Source organism: Siniperca chuatsi, linkage group LG22 (assembly GCF_020085105.1).
Source record: "Siniperca chuatsi isolate FFG_IHB_CAS linkage group LG22, ASM2008510v1, whole genome shotgun sequence".
In the NCBI taxonomy this organism is placed as follows: Eukaryota; Metazoa; Chordata; class Actinopteri; order Centrarchiformes; family Sinipercidae; genus Siniperca; species Siniperca chuatsi.
Window position 1 is genome coordinate 20,341,355 of NC_058063.1, and position 26,362 is coordinate 20,367,716.

The 26,362-nt window shown below is 40.6% G+C and overlaps 2 protein-coding genes and 1 long non-coding RNA gene across 4 annotated transcripts in view; all 3 read right to left on the minus strand.

Annotated features, from left to right (window-relative positions):
• The window catches only part of LOC122869715, a 37,348-nt gene extending 31,731 nt beyond the window's left edge, over positions 1-5,617 (minus strand). Inside the window, exon 1 of one of the 2 annotated variants that reach the window (XR_006376391.1) lies at positions 5,159-5,617. This is a non-coding gene — a long non-coding RNA (uncharacterized LOC122869715). The remainder of the gene's footprint in view (positions 1-5,158) is intronic. The other variant, XR_006376390.1, reaches the window with a different exon arrangement.
• A 1,170-nt stretch (positions 5,618-6,787) lies between these two features.
• On the minus strand, positions 6,788-13,171 carry cnpy3 (canopy FGF signaling regulator 3). Its single transcript, XM_044182947.1, has 6 exons — positions 12,915-13,171; positions 11,921-12,047; positions 10,515-10,611; positions 9,500-9,622; positions 9,018-9,135; positions 6,788-8,693 (listed from the first exon to the last, which is right to left on the minus strand). The coding sequence occupies exons 1-6, from the start codon at positions 13,018-13,020 to the stop codon at positions 8,395-8,397; spliced, it is 870 nt and encodes a 289-aa protein (XP_044038882.1). The 5' UTR covers positions 13,021-13,171; the 3' UTR covers positions 6,788-8,394.
• Positions 13,172-17,027: 3,856 nt separating this feature from the next.
• Positions 17,028-26,362, minus strand: part of trpc5a (transient receptor potential cation channel, subfamily C, member 5a) — a 146,527-nt gene continuing 137,192 nt past the window's right edge. Inside the window, exon 18 of the mRNA XM_044182948.1 lies at positions 17,028-25,583. Within this exon, the coding sequence (XP_044038883.1) occupies positions 24,555-25,583 (1,029 nt within the window). The 3' untranslated portion in view covers positions 17,028-24,554. The remainder of the gene's footprint in view (positions 25,584-26,362) is intronic.

Sequence of the window (26,362 nt, forward strand, 5' to 3'; positions counted from 1 at the left end):
TCCAGGTCATCAAGGGTTAGAAATCTCCTATTTTTCCTCCACACACACACATCTCGTTCTTCTTCATGTTACCACCTTCTCTCACTCTCAAACGTTTCCCGCTCTCCTGTAATTTCTATCACCTCCTTTTATTTTGTTTCTTTCACTGTCTTCCTCCTTAGTGTCACGTTCAGGTCGTATCAGAGGAAGCTGGGGAGCTGGAGGACATTTTGTTGCTACAGCTTGAAAGCGTTGATGTGAATAACTTTGAAGTAGCTGATATGTCAACATCCAAGATAATGGTTACGACAGAGCTTTTGTTAAAACAGAGTAAAGATATTATGTTTTTAGATTGGATTGAGTTTGCTTGTTGACTGGGTGCTATGTTTACCACCTGTCTTAAAGAAATGTGTTCCTAAAAATCTATATTAACTGTAATCATTGACACTTTTACAGGACAATAAAAAAGGGATGCAACTGCAAAAATATCTACCGAAAATCTACAGAAAAATATCTTTCCCCCAGTATTTTGTGGGTTTTTTAAATGAAATTGGACCCAATAGCGACACCCTGTTGCCATTTAAAGAGCATTTGTCTCCCTATACAAGTTTAGTAACTATTAAATCAATTTGTAGATGCCATGCCTATTTCTGCCTTTAACCAATGTTGTGTGATTTGGATTTTTTTGATGAGCAGGTTTTGCGCCATTTGTATAAACTCTTAAAAAGGTCCTGCAGGAATTTAAATAGCCAAATCTCTAAGAATTCTACAAAAAACAGCCAGATTGTCTATCACTGTGTGCATTTTGATGCAGATTTAAAAATGTTATCATGTTCTGTTAAAATTACAAAGTTTGAAGATTGTGCAGCCTTAAACTGACATTATTAGGTTGTTAAACTGTTAAGTCAACGTTGATCATTTGTGTGTGACGGCTACTTTTAAATACTTTCCTATAATGCCATATCAATTGTGCTGTGCAATGTACTACGCTGGGTACGGTGAGAGCCTGTTGGATGTTATGATGCCTATAGGCCTGGAGTGTACACTGTATTTTAATGCTGAATTTGCACTGCTGATTATGGTTTTGTTTGTTTATTCAGTTGCAGAATTTGTTTTGAATAGTTTTCAATGTAGCGGCTCTACAGGTAACTTGAACTGTCATGTTCATGCCTGCTTCACCCCCCCCCCCTCAATACACTTCACTGTGGAGAGATAGGTCTGTAGCATTTTATAGTTGCGTATTATATATAATTTAATAGTTACTGTGTACTGTCCATGGGACAGAAAATCATTTCAGACGGTGTGTGAAAGACAGAAAGAAAGGTGAGCTTGTACATCACACACACACACACACACACTGGTGGGACAGATAACACCAGATGAAGATTGAAATGGGAGTAAGAATCAATATTTCCATTCAAACGTCTGTTTCATTTTCTCCAGATTAGAGGAGACTGTTTCCCTCTGTTCCATCACCAACCGACCTCTGTCCACAACACTGTCGCTGTGTGTTTATATGTGTGTGTGCGCATTTCTTTCTGTCTGTATGAGAACCCAGTGTCCTCACAGGGATGGAAAAAGATGAAGATATGCAACATATGAGGCCACTGAGGGGGTCTCCATAGGTAACAAATGTGTGTACACGTGTGTGTGTGTGTGTGTGTGTGTGTGTGTGTGTGTGTGTGCGCGCGCGCTTGTCCACATTTGGTACTTTCCATTTCCACCATCCACAGTGTCCAAATAAACTGTCAACCCTGGCATGGCTGATAAAGTGTGTGTGTGTGTGTGTCACAATATTTGTCCTATGTTATTGGAGCTCTGAGGCCACAGAGTCTTCTATAAACACCCAGCTGTGAATTATTCAACAAATAAACACATCTAACACCTCACACACGCAACATGCATACACACATATTCAGACACAACATATTTTAAATAGATGATACTCAATTCTCTACATGAACACACACACAAATCTACAAGTGTAGATTTGAGTGTTGTAAGGAGAAAAAGGCTGATGGATTGAATTCACTTTGGACACACACACACACAAACACACACACACAGAGGCCATTTCATTTTGTCTCAGCTTTAGTGGATTAGGCTGTCGGTCAGTTCAGTGGAAGGTGAAACAAAAACTGCCGTTACATTCAATGATGGGGTGACACCTACTGTTTGATATGAGGTACTGCATGGAACTACCTGGGCTGCTCAGACTGTCAAGGTGTGCGCGTCGCAAGCAGAGGCGGAAATGATAATTCACGCTTTTATCTCGTCATGTCTCGACTATTGTAACTCCCTCTTCCCCTGCCTCAGTAAAACATCCCTGGATCGTTTACAAGCGGTCACAAAATGCTGCTGCTAAGCTTTTGACCGGGTCCTCCAAAAAGGTGTCAAGTGACACCAGTTGATTGATTTCTCTTCCCCATCAAATTCATATTCCAATTCAAGGTTCTTGTGATCGCTTACAGAGCTCTGCAGGGTCAGGCACCTGCCTACGTTAGAGATCTACTGCAGCCTTGTATTACCAGCAGGTCTCTAAGGTCCTCAGATCAGGGTTTGTTGGTTGTTCCTCGATCCAGGCTTAAAACTAAAAAGGAGACTGTGACTTTAAGCTCTTATTTTAATTGATTTTTATTATAATTATGTATATTAATTTATTTAGTATGGTGTTTTATTCTTCCCAAGTCTGTATTTATGTCTGTTTTTATGCCGAATGTCTGATTTTTTTTCCTTTAAAGCACTTTGTGATGTTCTGCTCTTGAAAGGTGCAAAATAAATAAAGTTCTTTACATCACCATCATCATTGGACATAAGTTTTTTTTCTTTTCTGTTAATTCATGCACTCAAATTATTATTCAAAGTGAACAAATTAAGGAATTTGTGGGTGCACATTGCTCATTCATGAATCATCAAAACGTACCCCTAATAGACCTTTTTCATGGCAGACATCTTCACATTAAAAGGAGGAATAAAAAAAATGTCAGGCCTGTTGATTGACTATTTATTATTTTAACTATTTTTTTAAATTTATAATTTAAAGAAACCAAACTACAACACCAGAAAAGAAAATCATAACACTGTTACGCTAACTCAAACAACATATAGACCTAACACCACCAAAGGCGGAGCAGAAAATCACAAGGAGAATTCATAAATGTTTCAATTAAACAGAACTGGATGAATTTTCATATATTATTACAAACGTTGGACGACCAATACAGTGACTGACTATTTTCTAAGTAGGAACTTAAGTTCCAGGGTTCACTGAATCCATTATCAAAGTCTTGGAGGATTGATGCTGCCCTCTCCATTGTCAGCCAGTCCAAGAAGCCCTTCAACTATTTGATAAATTGGTCAATCCATTAGACTATGAAGTGCCAGAAAACAGTGAATAACAGTCCATCACAATTTCCTAACGCCCAGTGTGACGTCTTAAAAAAAAAGCATTTTCTGTCAGACTAACAGTCTGAAACACAGACATTCAATTTACAGTGATAGAAAACAAAAACCAGCAAATCCTCACAGTTGAGAAGCTGGAACAAGAATATGTATGGTATTTGTGCTTTATAAACAATTTAAGTGATTATCATAATAGTTGTTGACGTTTTTGCCCGTTTTCAGCAATATATAGCCTGGTACTGCCTAATAACCGCACACACACACACACACACAGCTGGCAGACACAACAACAGCAGCATTAAACCATTCATAGATACACAGGAACCAAAAGACGAGCAGTAAAAAATAAATCAACAAGCCTACCAGAAACAAAAGTATGAGGCAGACTAGACGACTGACTGGGACCCCCAAGAGGGTCTCTAAAGAATATAGATAAAATATGTTTAAATACAATACATATAAAACTATGCTCCTATTCTAAGAAATGTTTGAGGTATCCCATCAAACACTGAAACAGAGTTATCCAAGTGGGCTTTCAATAAGAAAAAAAACAAAAAACATGGAGGGAAAGTAAAGCATTCATTGCAAAACTCCCAAAAGGTAAACTCCTTTTTTGTTAGACCCACTGAAACAGTGACAAAGGTAATGAAAAAAATACCAGAAAAGAAAACTGCATTCAAGAAAGGAGGAGAAAGAGAGAGAGAGAGAGAGAGAGAGAGAGAGGAAGAGTAATATATGTAGGAGGAAGAGGAGGAGAGAAGGTGCAGCAACATGCAGGCCTGGTCCATTGAGTGGGGCAATCAATAACCTCCTTAATACCAACATCCTTAATTAGAGAAAGGGTGAGAATAAAACAGGAGGGAGGTCCCATGCCTGGGTTTGCCCTCGGGCCCCCAAAACGCTAAATCCACCCCAGACAACAGTATGACAGCGGCCAAATAACAACAAACTGACACAGTTTGATGCAACAACATCAATACATCCATTATAGTCAGGGTCACAGAAACAGCTGCACAAACTTAAACAACACCTATTAAGTCTAAGGGCTGCAACTAAGGATTAGTTTCATTATCAATGTATCCAATATGTATGTATTATTTTTCAATTAATTGAGAAAAAACAAAATACATTGTTGTTAGGTCTATATAATTTCAGCAAATTTCGAATAAAAGCCCATCACAATTTCCCAGAGCCCAAGGTGTTGTCTCCGAAACACAAAGACTTACAATTCAATTTACAATAATATAAAAACAGAGAAAAGCAGCAAAACGTCACATTTGAGAAGCAAAAACCAGCAAATGTTTCGTATTTAAGCTTGAAGCTTGTACTTAAGTACAATTTTGAGGTACTTGTACTTTAGTGGTATTTCCACTTCATGCTACTTTATATTTCTGCTCAACTACATTTTGAAGGCAAATACTGTAATTATCGTACATTTACTTCTCAGCTTTAGTTACTAATTACTTTGCAGATTCAGATGTTAACACAAAATATAAATCATCTGATAAATTATGATATAAATTACTGTTATAGATTAAGCTACCCAGCAGTTTATAAAGTAGCTGATATTAGCCCTACCTTTACCAGCTGCAATATTAGCTTACACATTAATGCATCACTAATTATAATCCGGTAATATAACATGAATTTTCCTGAAATGTTTAAGTATATTTTTATGCTAATACGTATGTACTTTTGCTTAAGTAACGTTAAGCTTTTAAATGCAGGTAATGTCTGTAACAAATATATACACCCCAAAATAGCTTAACTAGCTTACCTTTGATGATTGCAGGGCACTGATGGTCCAATGATTAAGTGTGTCACCAGTCATGTCCTGATGCCAGTTTATAAAAGAGCCTTTAGGACAGTAGGCTATGTTTCTGGGGGGAGGCGTCCAGTACTTCACCACAGGTGGTGGTGGGTGCTGGCAGGTTGTTTTAGGGCTAACTGGCAGCCACGTTTGTCCACGTTAGCTAGCTACTTTGGGACAAAAGCGCGGGAGCAGGCTTCTTTGAGAACGACAGCAGATTTTTTTTTAACTCTTCTTCCTCGCGACAAAATTTTGTGACAAACTTAATAAAAAAAAAAACTTGTGCCATATGAACTTGAGCTCCGTTAAAAGCAGCTAAGATAGCTTTAAGCTACCATTACTCTCTGCGCCGAGGTGAGCGATGAGTGACCTACGCGGACTGCTGACCTTTGACCCTTCGCTAAGCCACGCCCCCCTTAGCTACGGTTGCTACGCCTGCTAAGCTTGGCTAGCGAATTTAGCACTCCAAATTATAGGATTTTTTATATACTTGATACTTGATTTCAGCTTAATTAAGCAATAAATAACCAATAAAAGGTTTTGACTAGCCACCAACCAAATTCTGTAAAATTGTTTGAGTATTAGGAGTGGTTCGACATTTTGTGAAATGTGCTTATTCACTTCGATAGTTAGATGAAATGATCAATACCATTCTCATGTCTGTGTGTAGGCTAGCTGGAGCTGGGAGGCGATTAGCTTAGCTTAGCATAAAGATTGGAAGCAGGGAAGAAACAGCTAGCCTGGCTAGCTCTGTCTAAAGTTCGACAACACCCCTAAACCTCAATAACTGACTTGTTTCTCGTTTTATTAATTTAATTTTAATAAATGTAAAAATGACAATTTGTTTGTTTTACGGGGAGTTATGCGCTGGAACTATTTCTTGGCGGAAGGTTGTCAGGCAAGCAGCAGAGGCGCTGCACAGGGAAGCTGGGTGGGCAGATAAATTGTTGTTTTGCCAAAAAATAGACATTGCATATAGTGTAACCCCCTCTACTCCCAAAATGTGGATAATTGTAGAATGTAAATTCTTCTCTGAGTATTATAAACCCCATAATTCAGCCTGTGGCTACGTGCATTCTGGGCTCTGTACAAAACTGCAAAACCCGGGTGTAAAATAACAAAAGTCAGAGATATGTTTTTTTTTTTGTCTTTTATTCTGTTACTCTTTCAGACAGTGGATGTATCTTTTGGACGATGACAGTGTGTGATTTGAGGTTTGACAATTAATTTACAATTAATAAAATGCCCCCCCTTTTTTACTGCAACAATTGCTACTGCTAAAAATGAACTGTTGACAGAGAAAGTCTAGTACTCTGCCTCCCTCTAGTGGTCTGAGCTGTACCTTTGTTACTTGACTGCAGAGAAAGGTTGCAAATACACCACTGGACAATTTACTGTTGTTAATTTATTGTTTTGATAATTTGGCTGTTGTGAAGCACTTTGACACTGTAGCAGAAATTGAGAGATTTACAACTTCCTTTGAGAAAATGGTGTAAAGAAAAGTATACCAAACTGTTGATGGTGACCGACAGACAACATCATAACATCCAATTTAAAATGACACCTTAAAATCTAGAAATGATCAGTTATTTGCGATGCGTTTACAAGAGTTTTCAAACCTGTGTTTATTGATCCACTCAATGGTTTCAAAAAGCAACTCCAATACAACACAGCCAGCATTTTAATACAGAATAAAAATCTGTAAAAACACACACACACACACACACACACACACACACACACACACACACACAAAAAAACACACACACACACACCTTCATCGTCAGCTTGGGAGTCAACAACCACACACAAATACACCTTAAATAGCAGCTTTTGTACAGCACACACAAGCAGAGAAAACAATTCATGAAAAATCCTAAAAATCAAACAATTATAGAAACACAAAATCGCTGACATTTAAAAAAAAAAAAAAAAAGCTATCATATGTTGTATTTAATCATTAAAGGGGAATTTCACTGAATCTGAGAGTCTAAGAAAATGCAATAACCTGGTCTGCATCACTTCAGATGGTTAAAAAAGTCAGAATAGTAGACAGTCGGTTTCCTCTACTGATATAAAACATTTCGAAATACTATAATATTAAAAAGGAAAAGCATTTCTCTATCAGGATCAATGTATGTTTTATATACAGCTAGAGTGTTAACCTTCTCGGGCAACATAATGTGAGCATTTCCAAAGGTTGTAAAAAATAAATGAACTCAAAACTAATTATGTAAGTCCCAGTTTTCAGATGGAATGAATATTTCAGTAAATACAATACTTTTAAAAACAGCAGAAGAGTGAGCAAACATACAAATTCACATTATGAGGAGATACAGTATGAAAGCCCCACTGCAAATCTACATCTGCATTCAACTGAGAGAGAGAAAGAAAACTAAATTCCCTTCTGCCGAGGGTCAAGTTCTCCAAAATCATCTAAGTACTCTGAGACTCACACAGATTCCAGTGTTGGTGCTGCTGCAACTAATGATGCAATTAATGACTTTTCGATTAAATCGATAAATTATTTAGTTGATAAAATGTCAGAAGATATTCTATTAACAATCATATAAACCAGAGAACTACAGCAAATCATTCAATCTTTGCATCATTTTTGCTTAACTAACGTCCTAAACGATTAATCCACCATCCACATTGCTGTTGATTAGTTTTGTTGATTGAATGATTGACAATCCTTTCTGCACTACTGCTTTTTGTTTATTGTTGATTTGATTTTAACGAAAAGTCTGCGTAGGTCTGTTTCCGACCTGTCAGATTGTCCGACTGCTCGTGTTTCTTGCCCTGCGGACTTAATTTGAGTGATATCAACATGCTCCCAGATCTCAGCAATTCTAATGTATCCTAACCGATAGAAACGATTGCAAAAGTACGAAAATAACACCCAAGTTGTAATAAACTCAACGTTATTTTTAAAAAAAAGGTGCCTGCAAGTTCCATCGAGATTAATCTGAATTTCAAAAACCCATGCCAATTAACTGCGACAAACCGTTTCAGACAGACAGAAACTGAAATAAAGACTTTAAACACTGTGTGTAACAGTACAAGATCCGATTAGGAAATGCAAGGAGTCGAACCTCCGTTTTGACAACAGTTGAAGACGTTTAAAGAAGCTGCAGACTGCTTTTACTAAGAGTTTACTTTTGTTTAGGAGAGCTGATCCAGGTCCAGACAGGAACCAGGGCTCACAGCTCCGTCTTCTGCCCAGACACAGGCACCTGTGGCTGGATCTCCTCATCCGACGACATCCCTCCATCCATCTTCTCCACCGGAGCTTTGCTCTTTTTCTTCTTCTTCACCTTCTTCTCCTTCTTCTTCTTGGTCGCCTTCTCTCCCTCCGAGCTGCCGTCTCCTCCCTCTTCTCCCTCCTCACTTTTGCCCTTTCCCTTCTTCACTCCCTTCTTCTTTTTCTTCTTCTTCTTGTCCTCCGCAATGGCTGCCTGGTCTCCCTTCTTCCTCTTTGTCCAATCCTCCTTCAGGCAGGCTGGACAGAACAATATAAGACGAAAGGGAAAAATAAATGGTGAAAAGAATAGGGGAAAGATTAGAATGGAGGAAGGAAGGATGAAGGGTAGAAAGTCGGCAAAATTAAAGATGGAAGGAGGGAGAATAGAGGCAAGAAAAAGATAAAGAGAACAAAAGAGATGAGAAAAACAAACGGAAAAGATAAATCGACGTAAAAGGGAAGAGAAAAGGTACGAAAACAGGAAAAAAGGGGATGAAAGGGGAAAAAATGAAAGATAGGAGTAAGGAGGAAATGATGGAGGGAGAAAGCATGATGGTGTGTGAATTTGTATGTGTGTGTTACCTTTGTCCTGTCCTTTGAGAACGTGTTTCTCACACAAATAAGTGGTCAGGTCTTCTTCCTGACTTCCTTTGTACCACTCCTCAATCACGTCCTCATACTGCTCTACCAACACATCACACTGACACACACACACACACACACACACACAAACACACGTTAGTACAAGTGTCAATGAATATTATATATAAGCACAATTCACAAGGTTTTTTCAGTTTTTTGTGATTCTGTTTTTCACACCATAAGCCCACACTTTTATTTAGATTAGAAATAAAAGCTTAGGTTTGTGTTTGTAGGTTCGACTGCTGAAATCTTGTTTGGATGTATTTGTTTTACCCAGTTTTTCTTTGTAACTGTGTTTTCAGAAGTACACACAAAAGTGGTGATTTTCAATTTCAAAGATGAAAAACAAGGGATGCAAAACTCTCAGGACAAAATCAATTTGATTTAAAGATTTTCTGTCATTTCAGTGAATGTGAAAGTACCTGTTTTTTAAGGTCAGCCACTTCTGCTGACGTCTCGTTCCACAGCTCGTAGGGAATATCCATCACCACGTTCACTCCTTTATTCACCAAACCATGAAGGGTGGAGAAGGTCTCCGACATGCCCTGCAGACAGTAACAGTGCTGTCAAACAGGACAAACTTTCCAAAAGCTTGCACCATGAGACGTTTCATTTACATGAAATATATTTAACTGCAAAAGTGAATCATTTCCAAACTGCTTTTCACGCGGAGCGCTGGCTTTTATTTTAAAACAGCTGCAAGTGTGTGACATACATGTGCAAGTGTTGACTTTCAGTTAATGTGGAGATCACACAGAGACAGGTGTGCATCAAAAATGCTGCAAAAAAATGCAGCAAAAATGTGAAAGGATTTTAAAGTCTTTAAACGGCTGACAAAAAAAGAAGAAGTGCTACAAAAGCCATGTGCAGGTGTACGGCACCAGGGGACATGGTGGTTTTGCAGGCGTCATGTTTTTAGAGACATTACTCTGCATGACCTCATGAATCTAAATGTAGACGTTTTTAAAACTACTTTTTTTTGTCAGTCTGAGACATTACAGGGGAGGAAAATACTTAATTATACGCCAAATAAAGCTCAACAAACACAGAGTTGATGAGAGCTGAGAGAGTGAACCAGAACAATGAGCTGAAGAACGCTTCGTAAAGCTGAGGGGGAAATGCAGAGTTGGGGGATATTTCTCTGTGGGTTTGTCACTACAAGCAACCCCCTTTCACTTTACAGGTAGCCATTTCATCCATTGTTAATATAAAAGATAATAACATCAGCTGTAACATTTTAGGATCATGTTAGAAATAAGGGTTCTCAAATTATCCCTCAGATTCAATGTGTTTTACAGAACCATAAATAAGACTAATTAATTTAAAATGAACACTACCTACATCTATTAAAATAACTTTTCCCAACACTTAACATCAAACTGCAGCTACACAACATGTAAGTAAAATAACAGACACAAAACACACACACACACTGACCTTGGCAAAGCGGTTACTACCAGTTCTCTCTTTGTGCAGATTGTACTCTAACAGCCTCTGACACACATTTTCTACAACCTCGATGAATCTGAGGTCTCTGTGGGGAGAGAGACACACAGAGACACACAGAGAGACACAGAGAGACACAGAGAGACACACAGAGACACACAGAGAGACACACAGAGAGACACAGAGACACACAGAGACACACAGAGACACACAGAGACACACAGAGACACACACAGAGACACACAGAGACACACAGAGACACACAGAGACACACAGAGACACACAGAGAGAGAGAGAGAGAGAACTCAGGTTTCAGATTTAAAACTTTTGTCAGACCTTGTTTGACTACAACACATTTGGATATTTCATGTTTTGTCTGGGAACAGAATTTCAATCAGAGTTGTGTTTATTTTTGTGATATTCACAAAGTTCAGTCCTTCTATGTCGGAGCTGCCTCTGGTGTCGAACAGCCTTCTGCTCCTCAGTGCTTCGACTGTTTAAGGGATGACAGCACTTTGGGTCTGCGAATGTCACAGATGACCTTGCGGACTCTGAGTTGCTTCTCACGTAGTTTCATAATGCTTTTCTAGTGAAAGTGTTTTGGTTGAATGAGTTCCCATCACAGTGAGAGCCAGAACATGTATGCGGTCTTACAGATACAAACCAGGTGCGTCCACATCTAAATGCCACACTGTTTCATCAGTTTTGGGGAAGTGACTGATTCAACAGAAAACGCAGAATGTTGACTGTGTGTTACATAGTCAGGGAAAGGAATTAAAGACCAATTTAAAACGCTGAAACAAAAGCAGAGATGACAGACAAAAACACATCATTTCTAACTGGACGTGACAATGGTCGTTAAAGTAAAAATGGGCAGAACGTGATGAAGGACACCAGGAGATAACTGCGTTAGGTAAAGCCCATTAGACTTATGTTATACAACTGCTAAAGGTGTCTACTAGTAACTGAATTTGAGATCATTTTAAAAATCCTGAATTTGGAAGTCTTTTTCAGGCTCAAAGTCAACACTTTCAACTCCTCGAGGCTGAGCTCTGTTATCACACATCCACCACCAACAGCAGCTTCCCTGCTCTATAATAAGTTCCTCCACAGGAACTGAGACCTGACCAAATTCCTGTCCCCTGCTGCCTGTGTGTGTGTGTGTGTGTGTGTGTGTGTGTGTGTGTGTGTGTGTGTGTGTGTGTGTGCGTAGAAAGAGAGACAGAAAGATCCAGAATCATCTCAGCAAACAGCAGAGTGAGACGTTTAGTTTCTACTGTGAAACAAAGCTAAACTACTTTGTGCTTGACATTTCATGTAAAATCACAACAAAATGAAAATACTTAACATATAACATATAACACCACACACACACACACACACACACACACACTTACGACTTGACATATTTGATTGGCGGCGCCCCCTTGCTGTCTATGAAGCGGTAGTTCCTGTCGATGACTTCCTTGGTCTTCCCCGTCTCATCGAACGCCGACTTCATCTCGATACTGACAAACTTACACACTGGAGAGGGAGACAGAGAGAGTGTGTTTACTCAAGAAACACTTCTTCTGTCCTGAACATAAATATTGCCTTCTGTAATGAGAACAACTGACTCATTTTAAACTTGTCTTGAACACTCAGTGACCCTGCAGGTTCCTATTAAATGTTTTAGTCTGCATGAAATTTAAAGCCAGTATTATCAGCTGATTTTAGCTTACTACGGATGTATATGTATTAGCATATATGTAGGCAGATAAGTAAATTACAGGTTTAAAGGCTCCTCATCAAAAACGTGTGTTACTGTTAAGTATTTATGTTAAAAAACAAAGATCGGCTGATATTTCGTTGTCTGATTTTGTTGGCCTCAAAAATCCAGTATTTTGACATTTCATTCTTCAAATTAATAATTTTATCAAAAATAATAATAATAATAATAATAATAATAATGCCAAAACTTTACGCAATACAGCTTCACCAATTGAGTTAGTTGCCTTTTTTGTTGTATATAGCTTAAAAAAGTAATTCATTTATTCTTGTTCTTGACTTGAACAATATTAGCAATTTATAAGACATGGTATTAATTTTCAAACTCTAGCAGGCTTATTGAAGACACAATCAAAAGATTTGAACAGTTAATCAAACAGTTACTCAAAATAACATTTGGTCTTGAGCTCTTTAGAGGAAGCTGTTGACATGTATGATTAAATCGATTGTAAACAGTGGTTATAGTGGTTAACAGCTATATTATAACAAACCTCAGGCCTTTTCTCAGTGTGAGCAACCAGACATTAAATTACAGAGACATTTATCTATTTCTCATTGTGCTGTGGACCTCTGGAGGCCCTCGGACCCTGTTTTGGGAACCAAACGCTGCTAACAGGCAGTTACCTTCACATTTGTTAGGAAGATGAACCCACTCATCGTCCCCTCCATTCTTGGCTGCTCCGACCGATGAAATTATCAAGAAAAACGACAAGTATGCCGCTGAAATCATATCGTCGGCTCTGTCTGACTCTTTATCTACCTATAAAAGTCGTTTTGTACTTAAAAAGCATACAAATGACCGTTATATTTCCGTTTCCACATCCTTCTCTGTTTCTTCACAGCTGTGAAAATCTGAAAGTAATCTCTTCCGCCTTTGGCGCGACGCACGCTGCGCTCCGGGCCAATCAGAGAGGAGCAGCTGGACCAATGAGAGGCAGGGGAGGGCCAGAGAGTTGGAAAAATGCAAGAGGTATCACTCTGCGCCTATTTCATGATACAGCCAAACAGGAAGTGAACCTCTCATTCACGTTAGACCGTCCTTATGTAAAATAAACCAGGCACCAGCTAAATCATTTGACTACAACATAACATAAAAAAAGAACAATAACAATACATGTTATTACAAGAGACTACTATATTAGCAATTATTATATAGTGACTGTACTAAAATTAAGTGGAAAAGTGACAGGGTTGTGTTTTCTTTTGCTGAGGGGAGGGTAGTATATTTTTGGAGAACGCAGGGGAGAGTCTTTCAACTTCTTTATATATGATTTCAGCCTTCCCTTGAGAGACGTATTGAAAAAGAAAATCTATTGTTTGGACACCGGGACGGGGCGACGAAATATTGCGTTAAGGACCTCAGCAGCATTTTGGCAACTGCTACTGTAACTCCACTTCTGAAAATTACTGTTCCATTAACATTTTAATGTTGAAATATGAGTGCACTATCTTAAATTCTTTGTGTACTTTGCGGTTATTAATGGTGAAATGAATTGTACCAACTCAATATTGTTATATTATTTCAAGATTTTGGGGGTATTTCCAGTCCCTTAAGTATTTGTAGTTTCTTTCTCGTTTTTTTTTTTTCACTGTATACAAAAGAACAGGAAACTCCTTGAGTCTTTGAGGAGTTGCATACTTTATTTATTCTACATACCCTTACCCTTTACTAATGGGTGGCTCCTCTGTTTTTGTAGATTATCTTTGGCTTCAGTGTTGCCAGTTGTTTTGCAATTTTCAATTTCACCCAACAGAGGGGGCCATGCTCATACCGCAAGGACAGTAAGTTATCACTGGTTATGCAACATTCAACTGAAAACAAACCCTGTGTGTGTGTGTGTGTGTGTGTGTGTGTGTGTGTGTCCTTATTTCCTGGTGGGGACTTTAACCTGAATGCACACTAACCCATAGGGAAATTGAGGTCCTCATGGATAGAGACTGCTGAGGGTTACGACTTGGTTTTAGGGCACAGGTTACAGTTAGGTTAGGGTAAGCATTATGTCAATGACTGGAGGATAGTGAAACAAACTTGTGTGAGTGTGTGTGTGTGTGTGTGTGTGTGTGTGTGTGAGAGAGAGAGAGAGGGAAAAAAGCAATGTGTTTCACCCAGTGAGATAAGAGTGTTTCTCAGCAGTTCAGTAATAGTCCAGTTTTTCTGAGAGGTGCTTCAGTTTACTGCTGCCTGCCAAAAGGACAGCCAGCTTCTCATACCACAACGCAAACACACACACACACACACACACACACACACACACACACACACACACACACACAACCCAAACACACACACTAACACACACACACACAGATCACTTTGTGTCTCATAGCAGAACTTGACACTGAGTTGGTGGAGGGGAGGCTGATGTTGAGAGAGAGAAAGAGAGAGAGAGAGATGAAAGCCGGTTTTTATTCAGCAGTGCAGCCCACACAACGGGCAAGCGAGGGCTTTGTTAAAAAACTCTCATCTCTCTCTCTATCTCTCTCTCTCTCTCCCTTGCTCTCCTTTTCAGTTGTTCCTTGAATAAAATAATAATACATTCAGATTATATAGCAGGTTGTTGAAAAGCTCTCTCGCTCTCAACACATACAGTATAAAAAGAGGCAGCTTTTAACGGTTTAAACCAATATGCGCTCAAACGCACGCACACAAACACTAAACTGAAACAGTGATGCCAGCCTGATCACGAAGAGCATCCCAGACAAAAGAAATAATAGAGGGAACTGGGATTGGAGGCTTTGTATTTAAACAAAAAATGTTTTCATTAAAAACTTGCATTGGAAATGTGTATGCTCCTCTTCTCCGGTCACTGTTGGGGTTTTCACATGTCCCACAAAAGTCTGCAACAGTCTGCTCATCAATAATTTACTGCACATGTTCTAATATTTACATAAAATTAAAGTCTTGGTTTTAGGAAAATGTAAGGGGAAATTGACCGTTTGCTAAGCCCCACCCCCCTTAGTTAGCGTTGCTACGCCTGTCGAGCTTTCCATTCTAGCACTGCACCTGTGCAGTTTACAACAGCCAAGTTTCCACCCAAATGTAGTGCAGATTTTAACAGAATTTCCAGAAAATTGGCAAAAGACTATGTTACTATCCATTACTGTTATTTGAATACACATTTTTTTATGCGCAAATTGTAAATGTGCGTAAAAACTGTTGGATTGAAACACCTGGCAGATTGAATTCATAGTCATTTTTGAAACAATGGGTCTTCCATTTCACACAGAACAAAATCAGGCTTCTTATTTATAGCTCATCACTGTCAGTTTTGTTGGCTTAAATGACTATTTTATCAGGCTAACAGTGTTGTCTAAAACATCATTGTGTGCTGTAGCAGTAAGATTTCCATTAACTGGAACCAACGGAGCCTATCCTGAACAATAACAACCAGTCCCAGACAAAAAGCCCCAGACGTGGCTGTCCACATAATATTGGCCATATAGTGTAACATTATTAAATATACAAAATCGTATTAATAAATAGAAATCAGCTTCACAGCACAGTACATGTAAACCTCCACTAAGAACTCCCACTGCTTACATAAGGAAATTCACTGCATCTGACCTGATTTACATGGATCTGGTCTCTGTTCGGCTTCAGAAACCACATCCTCGCAGTTTTATGGCGAGCAGGTTTCTTACAAGTCGCTGCACTTGCTCGGTCAGAGGAGACAGTCAGTCTCAGAGTGAGTCCTCGTCTCAAAACGTGTCTAAAAATAACCTGAGCTGCAGAGCTGGAGCAGACAAAGCAGCTGTTCCTGTTAAAAGTGACTTGTCAACCGCGATTTACATTTATAGCTGTTCTTTGCAGACTTGTAGCAGATGTTTGGGTCTTGAGACATGTGGGAGGATACTGGGATTATTCTTTTAAATTATGGGGGCAATGGAGGACACGACAAAATCACGACAAAGCAGTTTTTTGCCCTTCTCAAACAGTTTCATCTCTGATTAGCTCGACTTCTCCTCTCTAATGAGATAAATGTGACTTCAGATTAATTCTATGTACAGTCTTTGTATCAGCTGAAAGAACAGGAGCGATGTAACCGCTTTAACCCACGACTTCACCCCAAACTCTTCATCATCCTCTGCAAAATCAGTTTTACAAATGTTAATGTTTGACGATAAACTGCTGGAGAAGTAAAGAGAGGCATTCAGACTCGTCTACCAGTGCCATGAAAGCGGTTTTACTGATGCCACTAATAAATCAAAACTGTATGTCTTAATGAAGCTGATGTTATTATTATGGTTACAAGTAGGATGAGACAGGCTCTAAGAAACCTCTGTAACACACGTCTCTAAACAGATTCTAACTGACGACAGGAAAATTGTGTTAGAATTAAATCATAATATAATCTATGACCTTGGCACACCCCCACAAACAGAAAACAGAAGAAAACTGGAGTTCCTATTTGCAGAATCTTATATTTCTAAGGTTTGTGTAAATTCTGTGCCAAAATTGGAGCATGTAGAGATGAGTCGACATCTGAAGTCGTACGCAGCTGCTACCAGCTTCTTTTTTAAGGGTCGAGAATCAAATACCTGTCTGCAATTTGTGGCTGTCAAAGTTCACTTTCCCCCTGAAATAATGTGAAACCTGTTGGTGTCGAAACGTCTTTCTGTTCGTGATGTTTTAAAACAAAAGAAGAACCAGCAGACTGAAGCCACCGATCACATGACCTTCTTATACCAGAGACAAGAAAGGATGAAAGTCAAATAAACAGTCCGGCCACACCCCAGTTTTCTAAGGATGCCTTTATTAAAGAGTCAACAACGTGCGCTAGCCGTCCGGTTCTAGAAAAATAACACAGTCATACATTCATCCATGTGGAAATCCAAAAAACAAAGAAAAACAAGGACAGGTTTTTATTCTTAAAGCTCAAAATCCCTTTAGAAGGTGAGAGGGGAACCTGAATGATGCCATATATATGTACTGTATATGTATGTGTGTGTGTTTGTCACTGTGTGTGCATGTGTCTGTGTGATGAGTAGCCATGCCAAATTATTTTGCAAATCAGATTTTTACTACCACTTCACAAAATTACCATGCCATATATACTGGGATTTGCTTATTGATCGATACCAATAACTGAAACGTTACTCCACCACCTGTTCTGGCTATTAGAACTCTTGATTTGGGATGTATACCTTTCTAACTACTTTTATGTTGTGTGCTGTAAAATAACAGTTTAGTAGCTTTAGATCAGTTTTAGATTTAGAGGTTGCACATCCGTTTGTGAACCTTTAAATGTGTTCAGTGCTGTTGGGAGCCATTTTAACAGATTTACAGCTTGTGTGTTACAGTTCATCTTCAGATCATCTGCACAAAGCTGGCGTAGCTAATGTGCACCTTCTCAAAACTGTAACTGCACATCGGGGGAAACGTGATTGGTCAGTTTGTTCCTACAAGGTTGCGATGCCAGTGGAGACTGATGAGAGTGAAGACAACATTAAACAAGATGAAGAAAGACTCGGTGCTCTGCTGCTTTTCAGTAACACACATCTAGCAAAGACATTCCCACTGCAAACCTTCTGCTCACTGCGGTAACTGCTCTCTGTCGCAGTGAAGGAAACAACGTAAACCCAGTGTCTGCACTGCAGTAGTCTCCTGTTCAGTAATTAGACAAGCCGAAACAGAAGTGACCTGAATGTTGTTCCAGTCCTGTAAGTATGTGCGTCGCCCATCATCGCTCTACATCGCAAAGTAAATGAAAGGATGTAAACACAGTTCCTGCTGGGAATATAATTAAAGCACGATCGGCCTGATCATGGTCAATATGACCTTTTAGCGTTGCAGTGGTGATATCAACTAGCCTGCCATCGCCAGACCAATTCACAAATATGTAGTCTGGAACCTCTCAGTTCATTTTTGATTTCCAAGCCGCAGACCAAAATGCCTCTGGACGCAATTGGATGGACCTACAACCAATCAGAGCAACGAAACGTGTGATGTAGCGCTGAGCAACGGTTTTTGCCATCAGAATCCAGAGGTCCAGTTCGTTTAATACTGCGTTAGCGGATTCAAGACGTTCCACATCAGCAGCAGCCATCTTGGATGTTTCCGAAAATGCCTCAAAGGCGCTCCTCTGTACAGTCATCGTATCAAGCCCGCCCCGTGTGAGATAAACGGTTGTGATTGGCCCGACCCGGGCCATGTCGGCTGGAAGTCTGTCTGAACGAGAGGGGGACCAATCAATTCATGGAAACACATCGCTTGGGAAATGAACTGCTCTGTCGTGCAGCAGTATGGTGGCAACGTCAGAAAATAACCTAATCTAATGCCAAATCTAAGCTGAGTGTGTGAATTAGTGCTCAGCGCAAGCACGCCTAAAAACACATTACACAAACACATTAGACACGAGGCTGCCACCTTTAAATCCACGTGTGAACGAGGTGAGAGTTAATGCCACTGTGATACACTTGGAAATACACATTTTAACACGATTTAATCTGTGGCGTCGAATTTTGATGAATGTCACGTCTTAGCCGAACAAAACATTTTCTATTTAGTGTCCTAAAATTCTGTTACACAAGAGCTTGAAATGGTTTTTGAATCTGAGTGTGAGAACCATTCTGTCTCTCCTCCTACATCGTCACTATTTCTGTCTTACTAATGAAAACTCAACCAGAGCACTGTCAGTTTGTCTTCAGTGGTCTTCATGCATTATAACTGCATTTTAAAGCACGCCTTTAAGTATTATTAATGTACAGAACGTTTGTTGTTGTGCATGTTTTATGTGTGCGCGTGGTTTGTTACAGCCTGTTCTGATGGATTCAGCGTCATGTGATGCGACAACCATCTCTCTCTCTCTCACACACACACACACACACTAGTGGACAAGGCTGGTTGCCGTGGAGGCAGAGTGAAGCCACACAGGACTATTAGCTCTCTGTGTGTCTTTGTGTGTGTGTGTGTGTGTGTGAGATTCACATTACAGAGATCACACAGGGTTATTAAAGTGGACTGGAGGCTGCAGCCACCTCAAACTATTTACAGTCAAACCTGCAGCCGGTCAGTGATTATATGTCTGTGTGCGCGTGAATAATGCATGAGATGAATGAACCTTGTGCCTTTCCCTTCCTCACGCCTATTGCTATCAAAGTATCTGCTCTATGTGTGTGTGTTGTCCCATCTGTCCCTTAAGAAGTCGTCTTCAATGATGCTCAGTTTGTTTCTCTATTGCATAGTTCCTCTCTCAACACACACACACACGCATGCACTTCTTTCCTTTCATTCAACCCTCCTTCCTTTTATCTTTTTTCAAAACACTTTCATCTCCTCAGATATAACTACCTTAATGATCATTATTAATCAGTCTTTAATACACACACACACACACACACACATATATATATATATTGTGTGTATAGTGTTTACAAGTCCTCTACATATCAATCAAAGGCTCAACACAGTTTAATTATGGATCAATAATCCCTGTGCGACACACACACACACACACACACACACACACACACAGCAGCGAGTTAAAAAGGCCCAAGATCAGCCAAGCATTATCAATACTGATCTATCAGAGTGATTGATTATTAGACCCTCTGACGCGGTGCATGTGTGGCACTGCGCAGCCCTGATTATGGGGTGGTGAGCAGGCTGGTTGCCGTGGTAACCAAGAAAATCCCCCCCCCCTTCCTGCTCTCTGATTTATCTGCAGTTACAGTCTCCATGTGTCTTGCTGAGTTGAAGTGGATATTAGATCTGCTGGGGAATAGGAGCATTGCTTTCATCTTGACGAATTTCTTTGTTTTAATGGACAACAGTTTAGTTTAGTGGAGTTTTGTCAACCAAGAGAGGAGCAACGTCAATGCTAAGCTGAGCTCAAATATAGAAAATAATGAAATTATGAGGCTTTCACATCACACTGAAACATTTTTATTTTATTTTGCTCCACTTTCTGTTTAAAAAAAAGCTAAAATCTCATTTTTGTTCCATTCTTATTAATGAGAAGTTGCAACAAAGTTATGTTTAAACCATTTTGGGGATCGAGGCTGCTGCAGCAGGACGGGACACTTTTACTGTTTTGCTGAGCAAAACACATCCACCTCTCCACCTGGCCGCTCTCCATCCTTTCCTTATTCACCTTCTCTGTCAGACACAATCACTTTCCTGAAACAGCAGTTTGTTCCTTCTGTGGCTCCAACTTTTGCTATCCCGAACATTAGTTATTTAATCGTGATCTTAAATCTAAAGCTCACTTGAGCTTTAATTCCTTCGCTCAGAATTAGTCAATGATGCTGATTACATGTGATGTCTCTTCAAGAACCAGTTTTCAAAAATCAATAAACTCTCAAAACCCATAGAGCAAGTGTGCTCTATGTGAGACTGAGCTGGCAGATTAACCATTGATTTATTAAATGTGTGGAGCAGAGGATCACAAGAGAATTAAATTTGAATCTACATTTTTTTAATATCCCAATGCATTAAAACTGGATTGATTACATTTTTTTTGGGCCACTTGGGGACAGTGCAACAAGCTGAAAACACAACACTGACATATTACCACATTATAAAATTGTTTTGCGGAAAAGTTAGCAAACAGTTGCCTATTTACACGTCCAGCAGACACAGAGCAACTTTTGAATTAATTTTGTGTTTAGTCCCCTTGACAAATATAAGTCCAATATTGTCCTTTGAGCTGTTTTGGTCTTCAGAGAAAAGTGTGTCGCTCTTAGCTGCTAGTGTTGCGTTCATCAGCTAGTCGCTAACTTTGTCTGTCTGACGGTTGGTGCTGGAAAGGTAGTGTACAGTGAGTTTATTAGAGCTTTTTTTCCGATGAAGACAAACAAGGCTGATGTGTGTGGAGCCTGCAGGTCCGAAAAACCCCAACAAAGAGCTAAAAGAGGCTAAAAAGGCGCAGTAGCGCTGAGGGGGACTGCAAATTTTGTCACTACAAGAGACCCCTTTCACATTAATTATAGTCATTTGATCCATTGTTGAAGCCCCTTTTAAATAAATAAATAAAATATTCATGACTAAATGGGCAACAATTAAAGTAAAAAACAACAACATCCTAATAAATATATTTATTAGGAGCTTAACAGTGAAAAACTGTTAAAACTTGGATCCCATCACTCATAGTAAGAAGCTAGTTGACAAAATACTTTTTCAGGGTCTTTAATATAACAATATTGATTAGTGCAGCTTTAAAACTCAGAAAACACGAGGACCTGATATTATTTTTTCTCACACATTCCTCTAAAAATTGTGTAATTTTAGAATTTTTCAGATTTTTGCAGTCTGCAAAACGTAAAGTATAAAACACCATGTGTAGTTGACAATAATGCTGTTAATTATGTGACAACAGTGTGAAATGGACACTCAAATGTCAGGGTACAGGTTAGCTAGTCCTTACATTTAGGTAAGTAAAACACCGTTGGTTAACAACAGATGAGCTGCTCTAGGGTTAAGATTTGATTAGGCACAAAACACTCTTGTGGTTAAAGTAAGGGTTAAAGTTAGATGTTCCCCTTTTACACATTTGTCTTTCTGTGTTGTTGGTGGGATGTAAATTTACATAAAACTGATTTTGTTTTTAAAGACAAAAGAGACGGGTGTCATCACTACCCACTTAGCTGCACCCCCGCTGCCAGCGCCAGGATGCCCGGCGGCGTCTGACTCCCTGTTCTGGACGTGACATTATGATTACAGGATGTTGAGCGGGTAATCGGGTCTCCATGGTTACACCATGACATTTTGGGACGTTGATTCATCGACGGATTGGGGCTTTCTGCTGCCTTCACCGCCAAGACAGCTGGTAGTGAGGTCGCAGCATCTGCCAGAGGGGCGAGTGTGTGTGTGTGTGTGTGTGTGTGTGTTGTCTGGTGTAGGTTAGGAAAAGAAATAAAGGTAAGGAGAAACCAAAACAGGTAAAACTGCCTCCCTTTCTCTTGAAAGGGAGGGAGAAAGAGAAAGAAAGGATGTAAAATAAGACGGAGAGACAGCTGATGTCACCCTGTTGAAGAGGGAGACAGTGGAGGACTCTGGAGAGAGCTCACAAAAGGGCAACACATTTGGCCAGAAGCTACTCATCACACTAGCTGACATTTGGAGTGTGTGTGTGTGTGTGTGTGTTGCAGGTAATGGTGGTTTTTTTGATCAAACATGCATAATTTCTCTACTTCATCGCTGACAGTCGTATAGTAACCAGAGTAAAATTCAACAGCCTCTGCTCATGCCAACCTTTTGAAGTCGCTGCACTGAGCGGCGACTTCAAGAAAAAAAAAATCATGATGAAATTCTGGTGAAATTTCCCTTTAAAATAGATTTCCCAAATTTAAACTTGTCTCTACTTTCTCCATCTACCCATCAATCTTTCCTTCATTCCTCTTCCTTTCTTTCCCCCTTACCTTTTTTCCTACCTCAAGCCCTTTCTCCCTTACCTCCTTTCCTTTTCTCCCATTATTCCTTCCTCCTTGCCTCCTCGCTGCTTCCTTTCATCTCCTTCATTTTTCATCCAGAAAACGTTCTGCGTTCATTTCCATTTGTCTTTCCCCCCCTCTCCCTCCCTTCCTCCTTTCCACCCATTCATACATCCATCATCCCTCCTCCTCACAATAAATATCACCATATATTTGTATTCATCAGGTTAAAGTGTACTTATTAAGGAAGAGCTGAACGAGAAGCCAGGATATCATAGGCAACTCAAATAGAAGCAAAGACAGTCTTTAGAAACCAGAATAGTCCTCATTACTATTAGAAGTCTGTTATTATTATCGTTATTATTATTACTAGTATAACTGTTATTAGGATAAAATAAAGTTCCTTGGCCCTTGTTGATGCAGAGAGAGAGAGAGAGGGGGCAGGCTATCGACAGCACAGCAATGCTTCCAGGCCGTTCCCTTTCATCCCAGTGATTCGGTCGGAGTTAAATCCATCAAGAGGAGGTTATTCCATTTGTCCCGTTAATTTTTTTGCAAATTTAAGTTAGTCACATTTCATTTGGCTGAGTTTCACAGTAGTTCCATTCAAATTCCAGTGGTTTTAACAGGATTTAATTCCATTTTTAATCTGTTACAGATTTGAAGTTTGGTTAAAGGGAAAGACAGCATCATGTGTTGAAAACCAAACAGGGACTTTTAACGATATTTCCCTTCTGAAAAGTCACTTTGGCTACTTGTAATTCCATAATAGTCACGCGTGTTTGAATCTCCCAGAGGAAAGAAGAATGAACGTGTGCTCTCCTTTTAATTCTTCTCTTCTCGCTTCTCTTGTGACGTGTGTGGAAAATGGCAGACGTTTATAAAGACAGTTTGGTGTAAATTTGTGAACGCCATGAAGATGCCCGTTGACCTCGTCCTCACCGTGCATGTGATGTGCTGAGAGAGCTGCGTGGAAACAGCAGAGCGAGTCAGACCTGCTGCCGACTTGTCCCAGTTGTTCACTGCAATATGGCAACAAAAAAAAAATCCTCAGCAGCTCCTGAACATTTTCCCCATAGACCACGATTAAAAAGGAGACATATATGAAACTGCTGACAAGTCAATAATTACTCTTTGTGTTATGAACTTTTAAACTATGAGGGTTTAATGAGTGTAAAATATTCCCAGAGACTAGAAAAGCTATTTCTATGTGTGTGTGTGTGTGATGTTATCGCCATGTAAAGTCTAAAGCGGGAAAGGCTCAGGGAATGAGACAGTAACGAGCATATGCAGTGGGCCACACACTATAGAAGCAAAACATTCTTGAATCCAGTTTTTCCAGTCAAATTCATGCAATTTAGGGATGTCATGAACCTCACATTCTTGGTGAAAGGAAAGACAGTCTGAGTGACTTGAAAACCGCTCTTAAGTTACATCGCTCGCTACTTAGCTCACTAGCAGGTTACTTTGGTAGCTCCCTCGCTGTCCAGCTAGTTAGCCCACTCAGTAGCAGGTTAGCTTGGTACCTCGCTCACTGGTTAACGTGTATAGGGCCTGGCGTTCTTTTTGAATTGACAAGAGTGAACAATGATGTGTCTGCGCTATATTCCCTGAGGAATCCCAGACACCCAAACGATGTCTTGGTGAACATCTGCCATTTCAGGACCGTCGCTGGACTGCTCTGTTCTCGGAAATGCTGCATTCTAGAATTCCGCTGTGGAATCCCGGAATCCATCCTGCTGAGTTCCAGAACAGATTCCGCTGGGTTCTCGTCCCCCCGCCTCTCTCTCTCTCTCTCTCTCTCTCTCTCTCTCTCTCTCTCTCTCTCTCTCTCTGAATGCGTTCAGCCATTTGCAAACAAACAAATAAAAACTGTTTGGTTGTCCCTCTCTCCTATAGCTGTGTGGTGACAGAGTCCTCTATGACCTCACAGCTGTCCTCTATGACATCGTCGCAGGGTCCCACCCACCCGCCCATCATCAGCACCCCTCCTCTTCCCCCTCCTCCATCCACGCCACGCTCGCCCGCTCCTCCCACGCCTCCGCCCTGGAAAACGTCCTCGCTGGAGTCCAGGAGGCGCGAGCTGGACTCGGACATGTTGGAAGCACAGTGCAGGGATTGGCAGGGGCACGGGGGCGGGAGGGGCAGCGTCAGGAGCGAGTCCCGCCCGTTCGTTCTCCGCGGGGAGAACGAGGGGTTATTGATGTCGACTGAGCGGCCCACCTCGTTCAGGTGAGTCTCGCTTCTGGTCACGTCACTGAGTCTGAAGTCGGAGTGGCTGTGGCTCCCCAGGGGGCGGAGCAACCCGTCGGAGATGGTGTAGGAGGGCGGGGACTGGAGGGGGAGAGGCATGGGTGGGGCTTTGCGTTTGGAGCGTGAGAACAGGTAGGAGAGGCGCTTGAAAGAGTCTGTCTTTGCGCTCGGAGCTGAGAGGCGCTGCATGCGGCTCCTCGTACGAGCGAATGATGAGGAGAACGACAAGGAGAATGATGAAGACGGGGAGGGGAGGACGGTGGTGGAGGACGGAGGGATGACGGTTGTCTTCAGCCCGTTGCTCTTTGGTTTCCCCTCCTCTTCCTCCTCCTCTTCCCCCCATCCAATGCCCTCCTCCAGCTCCCCCTCCTCCCCCTCTCCCCCTCTTTCTATCTGGGTCATTCCAGAAATGGAGCGCACCAAGGCGGACACGCCAAGCGTCGGTGTCGGCCCCACTTCGTCCTCCAGCGGGGTCATGAAGGTCACGCCCTTTGACCTCTGGCCACCACCTCCACAGCCATCACCCGATTCGCTGTCATCCTCCGAGGCCATGGCGCCATCGTCTCTCGCTGTCTCGCTGGAAGAGGAGTAATGTCGCCGGGGAGGACGCCGGTTGCCGAGGAGATCCAGGACCTCGTAGCGGAAACTGGAGATGTCTTGCTTCAGCTCCTGGAAAGAGACAGAGAGAGAACTGTTGTGAATTTAATGTAATAATGTAATTATTGGTAATATTTAAAATGAGATCACGAGAAATTAAATCTCTCTGTCAACTACAAGAATAAAAGAGAGACGAAAGTGTTAAGAAAGACCAAGAAGAAGAAAATTAATGTAAAAAGAACAGTTTAACTCTAACTACAAGTCCAATTTCCCTTTGAAATGAAACTGTCATGTTGAGCCAAGAAATTTAATTAAAGAATTTCTTTTATCAGGAAGGCTGAAAAGTTCAGTCTAAAGCTTTAAATGGAATACATATCTGATATTCAGGGGAAAACATGAGAGAAAACACAGAGAAGAAGAAGAGGGGGAGGAGGGGAAGTGGAAGAGATGAGAACGATGACTGAATGAGAGAGGGGAGGTGAAACATCAATTTGTACAGTCAGAGGGTGAAGAGGAGGGTAAGGACTCAGGAGGATGGTGGTGAAGAGAGGGAGATCAAGGTCAAGAGACAAGCAAAAGAGAGAAAGAGAGAGTGGATAAGTGGAGAAAGTGAAAGAAATGTGCAAGTGAAGAGAGAGGGGGCGGTCGAGGGAAAAGACTCGAATAAACTCTCTCACTTTGTTTATGCCTAAATAAATAGCTTGATTCATTTTAAAGTCTTTGTTGCCATCCCAGCTACCACCCTGAAGAACGGTACGATAAAACATCAGTAGTGCTATTTCAATGACAATCCGCTCTGAAACTAATCAGGTGCAGTGTTTAATTAACACATAACATGCTAGGACATCATT

Bases quoted from the DNA above. Each gene is read 5' to 3' on its own strand.
- cnpy3 (XM_044182947.1), bottom strand. From the start codon at position 13,020: ATGATTTCAGCGGCATACTTGTCGTTTTTCTTGATAATTTCATCGGTC. The intron at 12,048-12,914 runs GTAACTGCCTGT...CTCCCTCTCCAG, and splicing joins TCTTCCTAACAAATGTGAAG to TGTGTAAGTTTGTCAGTATC. The intron at 9,136-9,499 runs GTACTTTCACAT...TGTGTGTGTCAG, and splicing joins TGGCTGACCTTAAAAAACAG to TGTGATGTGTTGGTAGAGCA.